Source organism: Lethenteron reissneri, chromosome 1 (genome assembly GCF_015708825.2).
Source record: "Lethenteron reissneri isolate LAM-NWPU_2019-01 chromosome 1, ASM1570882v1, whole genome shotgun sequence".
Taxonomy (NCBI): Eukaryota; Metazoa; Chordata; class Hyperoartia; order Petromyzontiformes; family Petromyzontidae; genus Lethenteron; species Lethenteron reissneri.
Window position 1 is genome coordinate 5019762 of NC_083779.1, and position 12605 is coordinate 5032366.

General features: G+C 42.9%; 1 protein-coding gene and 1 long non-coding RNA gene across 5 annotated transcripts in view; both read left to right on the forward strand.

Annotated features, from left to right (window-relative positions):
* Window positions 1-12605, forward strand: part of LOC133361321 (uncharacterized) — a 329555-nt gene that overhangs the window by 48980 nt on the left and 267970 nt on the right. The window lies entirely within an intron of this gene.
* Window positions 1-12605, forward strand: part of LOC133347263 (ceramide transfer protein-like) — a 48605-nt gene that overhangs the window by 13027 nt on the left and 22973 nt on the right. For 3 of the 4 annotated variants that reach the window (XM_061559426.1, XM_061559516.1, XM_061559608.1), the window contains exons 2-5: window positions 1730-1846; window positions 7312-7419; window positions 10499-10637; window positions 11618-11710. In XM_061559426.1, coding sequence (XP_061415410.1) covers window positions 1730-1846; window positions 7312-7419; window positions 10499-10637; window positions 11618-11710 — 457 coding nt within the window. The remainder of the gene's footprint in view (window positions 1-1729; window positions 1847-7311; window positions 7420-10498; window positions 10638-11617; window positions 11711-12605) is intronic. The other variant, XM_061559662.1, reaches the window with a different exon arrangement.

The window sequence follows — 12605 nt, forward strand, 5'->3', positions numbered from 1 at the left end:
ACTGGGACCACACCTATCATTGTGTGCCATTCCAGGCTGTACCCAGCATTGCACAACTCTGTTTAAAATTTGCTTGCTTAAATACTGATGGATAATATTGTTCTGGAAAGCCAATAGGTCAATGTACGATGTAAAACATAATTAGATTTATATGTGGTGACAGAACAAGAGTTCTGCTTAAATTTGCCTTTAAAATCCAGTTGGTCCCTCAACTAACTGCAAATTCATATTCTTTGGGTCTTTCGGTAAAGCCACGTAGATAGAAAAATAATAAAATTAATAAGAATAATAACAATATCGTCATCAGGTGAAAAATATAGCGGCAGGAAAATAATATATTCTTTCCTGCCTCAGCAGCTCTCCCTGATGACGATTGCTTGTGTTGCGATCGAAACGTCGTGATATTGTTATTATTTTTATTAATGTTATTATTTTTCTATCTACGTGGCTTAACCGAGAGACCGATAGAATATGAATTCCTGCAGTCACGAAAGCTCGAGACAAATAATGCTCATGTGAAATTGTACTGATATGTCGTGAACATCAGAAGTTTATTATCCGAGTAAATTACCAATTGAGCTATGCGGTTCTTTTTCAAGGGTGACTCAGCCAGCAGACAGACACGGCAGCAAGGGTTAACGAACACGATATAAAATATAAAAAATATAAAGTAATCTTCTTGGTTCTTTCGGTAAAGTCACGTAAAAGGGAAATAATAAAATAGTAAAAATAAAACATAATAAAATATTATTATATTATTTTATTATATTTTTATATTATGTTATTATATTATTTTCTTATGTTTTATTTTTATTATTATTATACATTCTACGTGACTTTCCCGAAAGAACCAAGAAGATGAATCCCTGCAGTCACGAAAGCTTTAAATCGAAATATAAAGTAAATCAAACCAAATGATCTCGCAAAACAATTACATACATTCGCATTTGTATTGTTTGTACGTCAATAATGTCTGTTTAAAAGAGCACAGTGATGGCAGTGTGATGATCCCCAGAGAAGCAGCTCCGAGACTTTCTTTTGAACCAAGAAGTTGCGTCAGGTGCAGGATATAACAATTGACAGTGAAATACTTACTTAAAAATTGTACTGATATGTCGTGAACATCAGAAGTTTATTATCCGAGTAAATTACCAATTGAACTATGCGGTTCTTTTGTCAAGGGTGACTCAGCCAGCAGACAGACACGGCAACAAGGGTTAACGAACACGATATAAAATATTAAAAATATATAGTAAATCAAACCAAATCATCTCACAAAACAATTACATACATTCGCATTTGTATTGTTTGTACGTCAATAATGTCTGTTTAAAAGAGTAGAGTGATGGCAGAGTGATGATCCCCAGAGAAGCAGCTCCGAGACTTGCTTTTGAACCAAGAAATTGCATCAGGTGCCGGATATAACAATTGACAGTGAAATATCTTCTTGGTTCTTTCGGTAAAGTCACGTACTTCCCTTCTACGTGACTTTACCGAAAGAACCAAGAAGATGAATCCCTGCAGTCACGAAAGCTTTAAATCGAGACAGTGAAATACTTACTTAAATACACCATTTCGAGGATAAGGGTGTCGTGAACGTGAAAATAAAGAGCGAGCAAGTTTGCATTGCACATAGAGAAGATATTGCGGCTGAAGAGACGCAGGAGAGCCCGGCTAAACTCTCACGTGGTTTTGTTTTGCTCTGTGTGTGTATGTGTGTGTATTGCAGCCGCATGAATTTGACGAATGTCGATTTGACGTCCGAGTCAACGACAACGTCTGGTACATGAGGGCGGAAGATGCCGAGGAGAGGAGAATTTGGATGGATATCCTGGAACAGAGCAAGGTACGCTGGTTTCGGAACCTTCACAAGAAAAGTTGCAGTGGGTGTTTACTGCTTCATGCGGGCCGTTTGTTTCGAAGACAGGCTGAATTGTGATGTCTCAAAGCATGTTGTTGCACCTATTACAGTGTGGTAATTGACGGCCCTAACAGCTCCTCCACTCATCACTTGATACATGATCTCAAGACCCACATTCTCTCTCCTGTTTCTTACTCGCCCTCCATTATCTGTTAACGTCAAGCAAAAGGTAACCAACACCCTTGGCAATTGGGAGTCAAACAAAAGGGTGAAGTCTTTTTCCTTCTGCTGCGGTTAATTTGAAATCTACGTGTAAGTGCTCGTGACACGATGGGCGGCGCAAAGAGTTTTAGTTGGTACATAGGTGGTTAGCCATGGGTGTCAGGTTGCGTGGCATAGGAGCAGCTTGGAGGGGTTTTTTTTTGTCTGAAAACTGGTTTTACTGCATGCCTCATGTGCCAGAGAAGCACGACCAAAGCCACATCCGTACATTTTTTTACGTTCAGTAAATAAACTGCTAATTCATTATACTTCCAGACAGTGTTAAATTAAACAAAATTTGACGTGCAGAATGCATTTGAGAGGTGAACGGTATTGCTATAAATAAACCAGGGCACGTGTCTGTTGTGTAATAGCATAAACACAATCATGTGATTTTATCCAGCCCCACTGAGCCTCAGTACTCTTATTCATACGGCTTCTGCATTGGGATATTTTGGCCATTTTCTTCTCATGGAGCGTTTTGTGTGTCGGAAGTAAACTTGAGTACCCGGTACGTAAGGGGAATAAGACTCAAAGATCCATGCAAACTTGTTTACAAACTTGCTGTACTGCCATGAGCAGATATGTTTCCTCTCTATATGTATCCGCCCCTCCACATACTTTTTGACAAGAGCATCCTCCGTATATCTGTCTCTCCAAATGGAACAAATACTGTTATACTTCATGTGGAGAGACATATGCAGGATAACCTTGGTGTTATTATCTCTTGTGTTATTTGTATTCTGCACAACACCGCAAATTATTATTTAGTGTTATCTACTGCCATAGATGTCCTGGCCACATCACAGCCCAGTGGGTTTCGGAATATTGCTAGATCTACATGATCAATTTATGACGCGCATTTGTGATAAGCAGTGTTCAGGCTTACCATCTCTTACCTCTTAAGGTATTGGATTACATACGCGTGCCACCAAACTCGGCTCAAAAACACAATTGTTGTGGGTTTGTGACCCGCTGATTCTGTTCACACCTACAATAATCTTGGCTCACAGCTAAAATTTGCCACTTGGAAATGCTCTGCGTCGCGCATGCATATTGGGTGTGTACTTGCGTTGAAAGTTGTCACTCGGATACTCTCTCAGCAATAGTGGAGGACAAATTGGTGGTGAGCCCTGAGTTTTCATCTCCACGAGTGATCCGTGGGCAAACAGGAGGCGTCATTGTGTGGTGAGTTATTCTAGGTTCCTCGGCAAGTCAAGCGTTAACCACATTCATTCCATTGGCTACAATGGGGTCGGTATTTACTCTAATGGCGTCATTCTTGCGAGATGGCATTTTGAATGTAATGCCACTGTGAGAGCTAGCAAGAAGTAGCTTTTGTTTGTTTTGTTTGTCCTCTGCAGTGCAGCAACGGTGGTGCAGTAAACATTTGCCCAAATTTGCAAGAGTATATTCAACTGTTTGAAACGGGCTATTATTCCAAAGCGCTCGTTAAGATGTCTTATGTCGTTGACAAGAGCATCCTGTGCATGAGCGACGGTGTGCGCTTCTGTCATGGTGGGTAAACAGGAGCAGGCATTTTTTAACTGGCACGTCGTCGCCGCCGTTGTAAACACGCGAACGCTAACCCAAAGGTCACTCTTCTGGGCCAAATCTCAGTTACACCGTGGTGTGTTTGCTCATTCTTGAGTGGAGTTTGTCACTGTTGCCCAGGACTTGACTTTTTCGGCAGCGTCGGGTCAGTACCCCATGTCCCACAAAAATAAATACGTCAAAGATATCTACACGGTGGCCATAAAGAAAGTAACCAGTGACAACTTTACCGTGCTGTGTTTTAAAAACTGATGAACATGATCTGGTCTGAGCACTGATTACGTGGAAAAAATAATAACCCTACAAATTGCCCTATTTTGGCCTCTGTGAGCAAGAACTTTAGAAGATAAGCACATGAGTACAATCTGATGGCTTTATGGAGGGTCATTTACAAGATTATTTTAACAATCCTCCCCATAATAGTGGGACTTGGGTATGGCCCAGTACACCGTGCAATGGTAGGAGTGTTGACTTCAATGTTAAAGCTCTGAAAATTACGATTTCCTGTTTACGCCTTTCAGTGTGAAAATCCAATGATGTTTCACAGACATTAAAATATATGCAGAATATGCCCGACAGTCATCTCGCCGCCATCCTTGAGGAGTGCTGACTGAACGTTTTAGACGTGCACAAAAAAATTACGACCCAGCTAAACCTGCAATGCATACAGTTTATGGTTAACACGTGTGTGGCAGTAAATGGTAACTTTAAGGTTGGCTATTGTTCAAGTTTCACGTGGTGTATACAGTATGGGTTGGAGCAGTGGGAGAGTGGTTTAGCATATCGCGATATGAACTCATCAACCTAAGTTTGATTTGCCGGCCACGGCTAACGTCAGTGGCAACTGTTATCTTCACTGGCAACTGGCCTACCCTGCACCCTCCCCCTTCAGCAAGCCACACTGACGAACGTGATGAAGTGTGATCTAATAACAATCATGACTGACACAGCATGGGGAGACCTTGATCCAGTCGTGGATTGTGTATATACATAGTGTGTAAATTGTACTTGAAAAAATACTGTGATTCCTCAGTTTCAAAATAATGCAAAGTTCATAATGTGCCCATTGATAAGGGTGCATTATGCAATAGCCCTTGCAATAAATGCACGATAACAGCCGATAGCTTCTGACATTGCATACGATGCTGTACTTGGCTTCACTCTCAGCCACTGCCGTATGCAGTACATGGGATATATTTTAGGTTTTTAGAATCTCAACCTCATGCTTTTTACACCCCTGTTAAAAATGTGCCTGTGGGAGGTGTTTTGAGGCTCTCACGTGGAATTGTTGGCATTTATCTGCAGCTTAAAACATGTAATATGGAAACTGGTAATACTGGATGGGCGCCAGATTTATTTTATTTTAAAGGTCGTAAAATGAACGCATGTAACCTGCCCCCGGGTGCTTATCAGATCTATGACGTACTCTGCTGGTGGTTCGGGGGGGATCAAAGGTCAGAGCATGCCGAGTAGCCACTGCTGAGATCCTCAGTTTGAATCTCGACAGCTGCCCGTGACTCACCTGGGTTGATGTTCTCAGCCTTGGCAATATTTGGTTAATTGTCATTTGACAAAAATACTTTGACAGGGTGGGAAAGTATTCTCTCCTCCTATGTGAATTAGAGGTGACTTGAAGGGATTTCAAAGGCAGCTCTGTGGAATATGCTTCTCTGGACCATGCTATAACATGAAGGGATTGTTCGTTTTATGCTGTGATGCTGATAGCATGTTACGTATAAAATCGGGGGAGAAATGTTTTTTTTTACAGTCCCATTCCTGAGGCTCTCAGTATGTGGAGTGAAATGTCTAACTTCATGCTGAACAATACACTCTACAACCATAACACATCAGAGTACTTTCCAGCACAACTGCGAAGATCTAAGCTTTAACAAAAAGGTTTAAAACGTCAATGAGATTCAGTATTTAGATGCACCTCCTGAACATGTGTAACTTCTAGCTAACTAGATAAATGTCACAACATAAGAAACAATCAAAAGCCACGTACACTTTACGTATGAAGGAATCAACACATTACAAGCTGTGTAGAATGATTTGGAACATTTCTATGAAGCTGTTCGCCATGCCTGCGAGTAAACATTGTATCCAATGCAGTTTCCAAAGTTGATATTTACTCAAGAACAGTTGTGCACAAAACTCCGACCAACCTTTACTGAGTGCACTCTTCCAATCTCTTTCATTTGATGTTCCAGCTATGTTGTGTGTTTGTGACCCGCTTGGGAAACCTGTTTGGCCCCCAACAGTTTGAAGTCTGAAATGGGGGTTTGTTTAATGGTTCCATTTGGGTGACCGTTAAGTAGTGAGCAGTAGGGCTTTTTGTTTAGCACAGCCGACTCTTGATGTGTATTTTTTGTAATGATTGCCTTGAACTAGAAAAGCCCTGTTCCTTTCAACCTCTGCTCTTGTGTAGCTGCAGACTGATTTAGTTGCCTGGCCAGCCCAGCTTGTGTTTCATTAACTATTGCCATCCGCTGGAGGTGAGGTGAGGTGTCTGCCCACTGCGTTTACTTATTCAACAGATGGTTGTTCAAGGGGAAGGCTTCATAAAATCCCACAGCCCTCATCAATAATTGATCACAAACAGGATTTGCTTTAAACGTGATGCATATTTATCTTTTATCTTACTAATGGTTTGCGTCTGTCTGCCTACTGGTGGCGTTTGCGACATTTAAAAATGTACACGGCAGGGAGAAAGCAACATTATTTGGAGACAAAATTAGCTGTTTGTATTAAATTCCCACTTGAATAATTTGTTTTGCATCAGTTTGACCTTACGTGTGCAGTCATGTTTTATACTAAGAGTGCTTTCTGAACAACTGCTTTTAGCTAGATTTCCAAAAATACATGATAAAACAAAAAATATCTGCACGTTTTTTCTATTAATTAGCAGGAAAAAATACCGATCAAAAGGATGAATGATGCCGTTCAACGTTTAATGTTAAACACAAAAAAATAAATTGACACTGCAATAGAACACAAACACAAACCCGGCACATTCATCAATAACGGCGCCTCGAAAAGGGGATATATAAATAATGAATATGTTAGGAATTTTATGGACAATGGTTCTTTCTCTGCTATCAGGAAGGGAGCCATTGCCTGTAATGTCACCTTTTAATGTTATTGACGAAATGTATTGAGTTTTTATTTCACGTTTGCTTTCTTGACCGAGTTTGGGTCTTTTCTGGTTGGAACTAGGAAGGTAAGTCTGTGCACCGGTTGTGTGTATGCGTGTGTGTTACGTGTGCGTATGCTACACTACCGCTTGTGGGGAGCAGTAGTGTAGTGGTTAGCACGCTGCGCCACGAATCTGGCGACACGAGTTCGATTCCCGCTTATGGCTAACACCAGTGACGATTATCTGAACCGGTCATGGGCCTCCTACCCGAGGTGAACTCGGCCTCAAATTAGTACCTCGTGTAGTGTGTAAACATCGCCACTGGGGAGACAAAGGCAGCCGGGTTTGGTGCTGGCCACCCACCCCCTCGTGTGCCGTGCCAGCCTTCATAGATGCTCGCTAACAGCACTTGCTCCAACAGTCTGCTCAGGCTATACGGGGGATATTTGACTGTGTGTGTACGTGTGCCTTGTCGTTTCCACGTGCCCACGGCTTGCAGCAAGAAATCATCAACGGCTCGGACTTTAACTTGCGCCGCCATGGCTCCTTGGCCTCCATCCTGTCGACCACCAGTGCCTTTTCTACCACCTCCATATCCTCTTTCAAGGTGGGCAGTTGCGTGTGTCAACAAAAAACAACACAAATGGCTAAAATGAAAACCGTGACAATAACCTCAATGACGAAAAATATTTTCCTGAAGCCCATTGCTACAAGGAAATGCTGACCCTGGCCAAATGTATCTTTGTTCCAGGGTTTGTTATGCGTACCTTCTTTTGCCTGGATAATCAATTTTGTTATCGTCGGTGGAGTGGTGCCGCAGTGGATTACGCGCTACGCCTTGAACCCTGCGACCTGAGTTTGATACGTGGCCATGGCTAACGTCAGTGGCGAGTGATATCTGATCCCCAGCCCTCCCCACCCCCTCCGACCCTCACCAACCGGCACAGACCATCGTGGTGGTAATGTAAGGTCGAACAACCCCCTTTATCGACACGGCTTGGGGAGGCCTTCATCCAACAGTTAATTTTAGATTATCAGGCTTTCCTATTTTTAACGGTGAACTACGCATACAAGGCATTAGTCACATTTGTGGATATATTTTTTTATGTAAGAGGTGTTTTATCACGTGTAATATGTGGTTTCAAGGTGGGTTGTGTGTAATGAAATAACAAGGGTGTGATGTAGAACTGGAATATGTTTTAAACAAACAAAAAATAGCTTGGAAAAGTGGGACACCTCATTTGTTAATTGTCTCATCAGCACATTTCTGCACATTCATCGGTTTTAATTTACACGTGTTGAAGACGCGATGCCATTTCTCATGAACTCTTCATGCCACAAAGCAGTGGTTCCCAACCTTTCACACACCTGTCAACCCCTTTTCAGTACCTACCTTATTACAGACCAATTCAGACCTTATTGGTCCCCCCGTGCCCTTACAAATCTCAACGTTCATCCTACAAAGTCGAGGGAGAAGCACAAACAAATAGACACATTTTTTTTGCCCGCATTGAAACGGGTGTACACCGTATGGACCTGAAAACTCAATATCCCTGTTCAAGAATACAGGTAAACCGTATGGGTTGACAGGTATGCTTTCAGGACCCCTCTTGCCATAAAATAACATGCCTCGAAAAGCACCGGAAAATGCTCATCAAAGAGTTACTGAAACTATATATTTTTTTCAATTGGTCTGAATAGTTTTGCAATGAGCAGTACAAAATATAGCGTGTAGGTGAAAAAAGTAACTGCGACAGTTCCACACAGTGCTTCCCACGGTCTTGCAGACCACGAGTGTCTGGCGGGTCACAGGTATGGGAACCACTTTTCAAGAGTCCCATTACGTACGGCAGGAGCAGTGTTTGTTGTTGATCTTGTTATTGCACTGCTTCTATAGGTGTATTGATGCTTTTTCTCCTCGCTTCTCAGGTACAGAATGAGTGGATTACGTACTGTTTTTGTTTGGCCTGTTCGTCACTGCCACACATCTGATGATGGAGCTGTTTGTTTTGTGTGTACATGCGAGTGCTTTGTACGTGCGTTTTTGTGTGTGTGCAGACCCTTTCGCACACACAATGGACGAAAGGAATCTAAGAAATGAGTGTGAATGAATAACTTATCTTTTATTACTGTCGCTAGACCGCTGTTTACGTGACCTCCCAAAGCAACCCTAAGAAAAACATGTCTCTTTTTAGAGCAAAGGTCACCAAAGTTTGGAAAAAGGTTAATGCACAATCTCTGTTCTTTGTAATCTGTTTATGCTCTTCCAAAAGTGCAGACCTCGTGTGTCATCTTCGCAGTTCATCTTTTCGCATCTATCGGTTAATAAAGCCGTGCATTTGCGCACGCTCTCTCTTACAGTACGCGGGAATGACGCGCATGGGTTAAAAATGGACATGTCTTCATCAGTGTGGGAAACGTGACCTGCAATTTGGAAAAAACAATGTAACGTCCTGTGTCTAGTAAGACGACGAGAGTCACAATTTACGTTTGTTCGTTTCTCAATCCGCTTGTCCTGGTGAGGGTCGCGGCAGCATGTTGAGTGGGGTGGTCCAGACCTCCCTTTCCCTGGCGACGGACTCTAACTCTTCCTGGGGAATTCCGAGACATTCTCAGGCCAGCCGAGCGCCAGTGTGTTCTGGGCCGGCCACCTGGGGGTCTTCACCCAGTCACAATGTTTTTCTTTATTTGTACCATCTCGTTATTTCCATCATCGTTAGCAATCATTTGGACATAATTTGCCTAGATTGCAAATAATCTTTCTCACACACTCACGATTTGATGCAAATATCACGAGCATTAGGGGGGCGGGGGGGGGGGTCATGGCGCAACAGTTCACGACGCCTTGCCCTATCAACCTGGCGACCCGAGTTAAATTCCCGGTCACAGGTCACACTGCGAGTGATATTGGAATCAATCAGTCCTGGAGCCCCCCAACCCCCCATCTGCTTTCGCTGACCTGCACTGACCAACATGGTGAAGTATAGATTTGAAGCATTCGTAACTGCAAGGATTCATATTCTTAGGTTTTTTTCGGTAAAGTCGCGTAAAAGTAAAATATTTTACTTTTATTAAATTTTTTTTTTACCTACGTGACTTTACGGAGAAAAAAACCTAAGAATATGGTGAAGTATGGTCAATCGACATCCGTGTGTATTATAATGGTCTGAGGAGGCTTTTGTCCTCCAGCAGTATGACAAAAGACCATAACTTGTCATAAATTATCACGAGCATAAGACGATATTTTAATCGACGGGTTGATGCATGGTTACACACTTAACGCATGCCAGATTCTGTCTGTAAGTGAAGATGGTCTAGCGGGAGCACGTTTTCCAGTTGCAGAGGTTTGTGGTTCCGAGCCCAGTGGCTGCCCTGGTTAATACTGCAGGTATACGAACCAAACTTTACGCACTGCCTGCTTCACCGCGGATTATAGATCCCATGACGTTATACCAAAAATAATAGAACGTTGAAAATCTATTACAAATGACGTAATCGGGTCAAGCCGTCCCCAGAAATGAGGCTATTTCATACTCTACCCATCTGTGAAACATAGTGCCTTCGTGAAAGCCTCATGCCACAACAACACCCCACATTCGAATTGTGTACGGTCGATCAAATGTGCTCTTGTGATGCTGTGAGTTTCGCTCGTTCCGCGCTGATGCCCCTCAAATCCGTGCTTGCAGCGGACACGGGGGCTGAGGGAGAAGCTGGCGGAGCTGGAGACGTTTCGGGACATCCTGTGCCGCCAGGTGGAGACACTGCAGAAGTATTTTGACGCCTGCGCCGACTCCAGCAGCCTCGACGTCCTGCACCGTGATCGTGGTGAAATGCTCCGGCAGAAAGCATTGTCCCTCCTGCCCTCTTGTCTCTCTCTCTGTTATCACAAGGAGGAAGCCAAGCTGGCTGTGTGTTTTGCAAACCTCAGATGGCTCGCAACGCATTATATACATCCAGTGTTTGAAAAGAGCTGCAACTCTGTCGTTGTTCCTCTCAGAAGGCGCCCGTGAGAACGTCCGGCGGGGAGATTGAGTGATGAAATCAGCTTGTGTGTAGGTACTAGGTGGATTAATACGTAGCAGGATTGTGGTATATGGTGATTGGCTTGGAGAGGACCTCATCCAGCAGCGGATTGTTTTCGGCTAATCTGTAATTACGTGAAAGGGATAGCTCCAGATTTGTATTGGCCCTTGCCCTTCTGTTAGGTGTTGACCCTGGACATGTGTTCATTCACTTAATGAAGTGTTCTCTCAGTGGGGGATTGCTCATTCTCTTTTGTTACCCCCACAGCCTTGAACCCCCTTCCCCTATCCATCCGTACTGTCATCTCCCCTGCCCTTTTTTATTCTTCTTGGTTCTTTAGGTAAAGTCACGTAGAAGGGAAATAATAAAATAATAAAAATACAACATAATCAATGACGCTGTCTTTCCGACAGACCTGTTCTTCACCTGAGGACGGCTGCTTGCGTTGTGGCTGAAACGTCGTGAGAATTATTTTATTATGTTTTATTTTTATTATTTCCCTTTTACGTGACTTTACCGAAAGAACCAAGAAGATGAATCCCTGCAGTCACGAAAGCTTTAAGTCGAAATTTAAATCCCCTGCCCTTGTTCAAGTCCTGCCTCAAGAACTTCCTCTTTTCCCCCCTCTTCCTATGACTAACTGCCTCTTTCGACAAAATAATATGCACGCTGCTTACGTGTATCATCTTGAGACGTGGTTGCGTTTAGATGTAACTTGAACGTAAAAATATATCTACATAGTATCGTATTGTAAACAAAGGATGATGCTCATTTTTTTGCAGCTGCGGGCGATGATGATGATATTCTACATGAGTCAGGTGTGCACGGACCCCACCTCCTGAATGGCAACAGCGGGCACAAGGAGAAACGTGAGAGTGAGTGCCTTGTTTGTTTGCTACCGCAGCAGCCGGCCAACCTGGGCGATCTGCCTCTTTGTCTGCTAGGATATGCACCTGTCGGCAAAACCATTGCCGTGTGCAAAGGTGTGCACTCTCGAATTGTCAAGCCGGTGTCGCGTATAAATGTCATTTATCCTGGAAAGACTGAAGGTTACATCTTCAGGAGGGTCCTGCACCCAAAAAACACCCAAAAAACAGCCGCCGTACGTAATAACCTTTGTGTATGAGAGGCACACAAATACAAAGCATCCACCAACGCTTGCTTTCAAAGTGCTAGTTTATAGGTGTGCCCCACCACGCCCAACATCGAGGTTCAGTCAGGAGAATAGGCTCTTGGCATTAGCTTAGTATTTCAGCTGTTCAACCGGTAGTCGGTACAGTAGCATTTGGGATCAAACGGAATGACGAAGATAGAATGTTTGACTTAGGTTTGTTAATATTTTCATTATGAATCCACCTACAAAGGCATTTCAGTGCTATTTCATAGTTCTCTGAACAAAGCTTGAAAGAATAAATTCTATTGAGACATTTCTAGTTTCATTTTTAAAGTTAATGTTGCAGTGTGCGCATGTTCTTCACCCTAAAGGTACTTTGAAATGTCACGGTGATCTTTACGCATGCTGTGAACTTTTACACGTCGGCACACTCGCAGAAACTTTACATTTCCAATTCTGCTCCAAATAAAGTCAATTTACTCTTATATTTTACAAATGTAATAATTTCATCGTGCACGCACCCTCCTGTCTGATGCGTTTCGAGTCGTACCACGTATTGTTAGGCATGATGCCCGATTTCGATTTAAAGCTTTCGTGACTGCAGGGATTCATCTTCTTGGTTCTTTCGGTAAAGTCACGTAGAAGGGAAATAATAA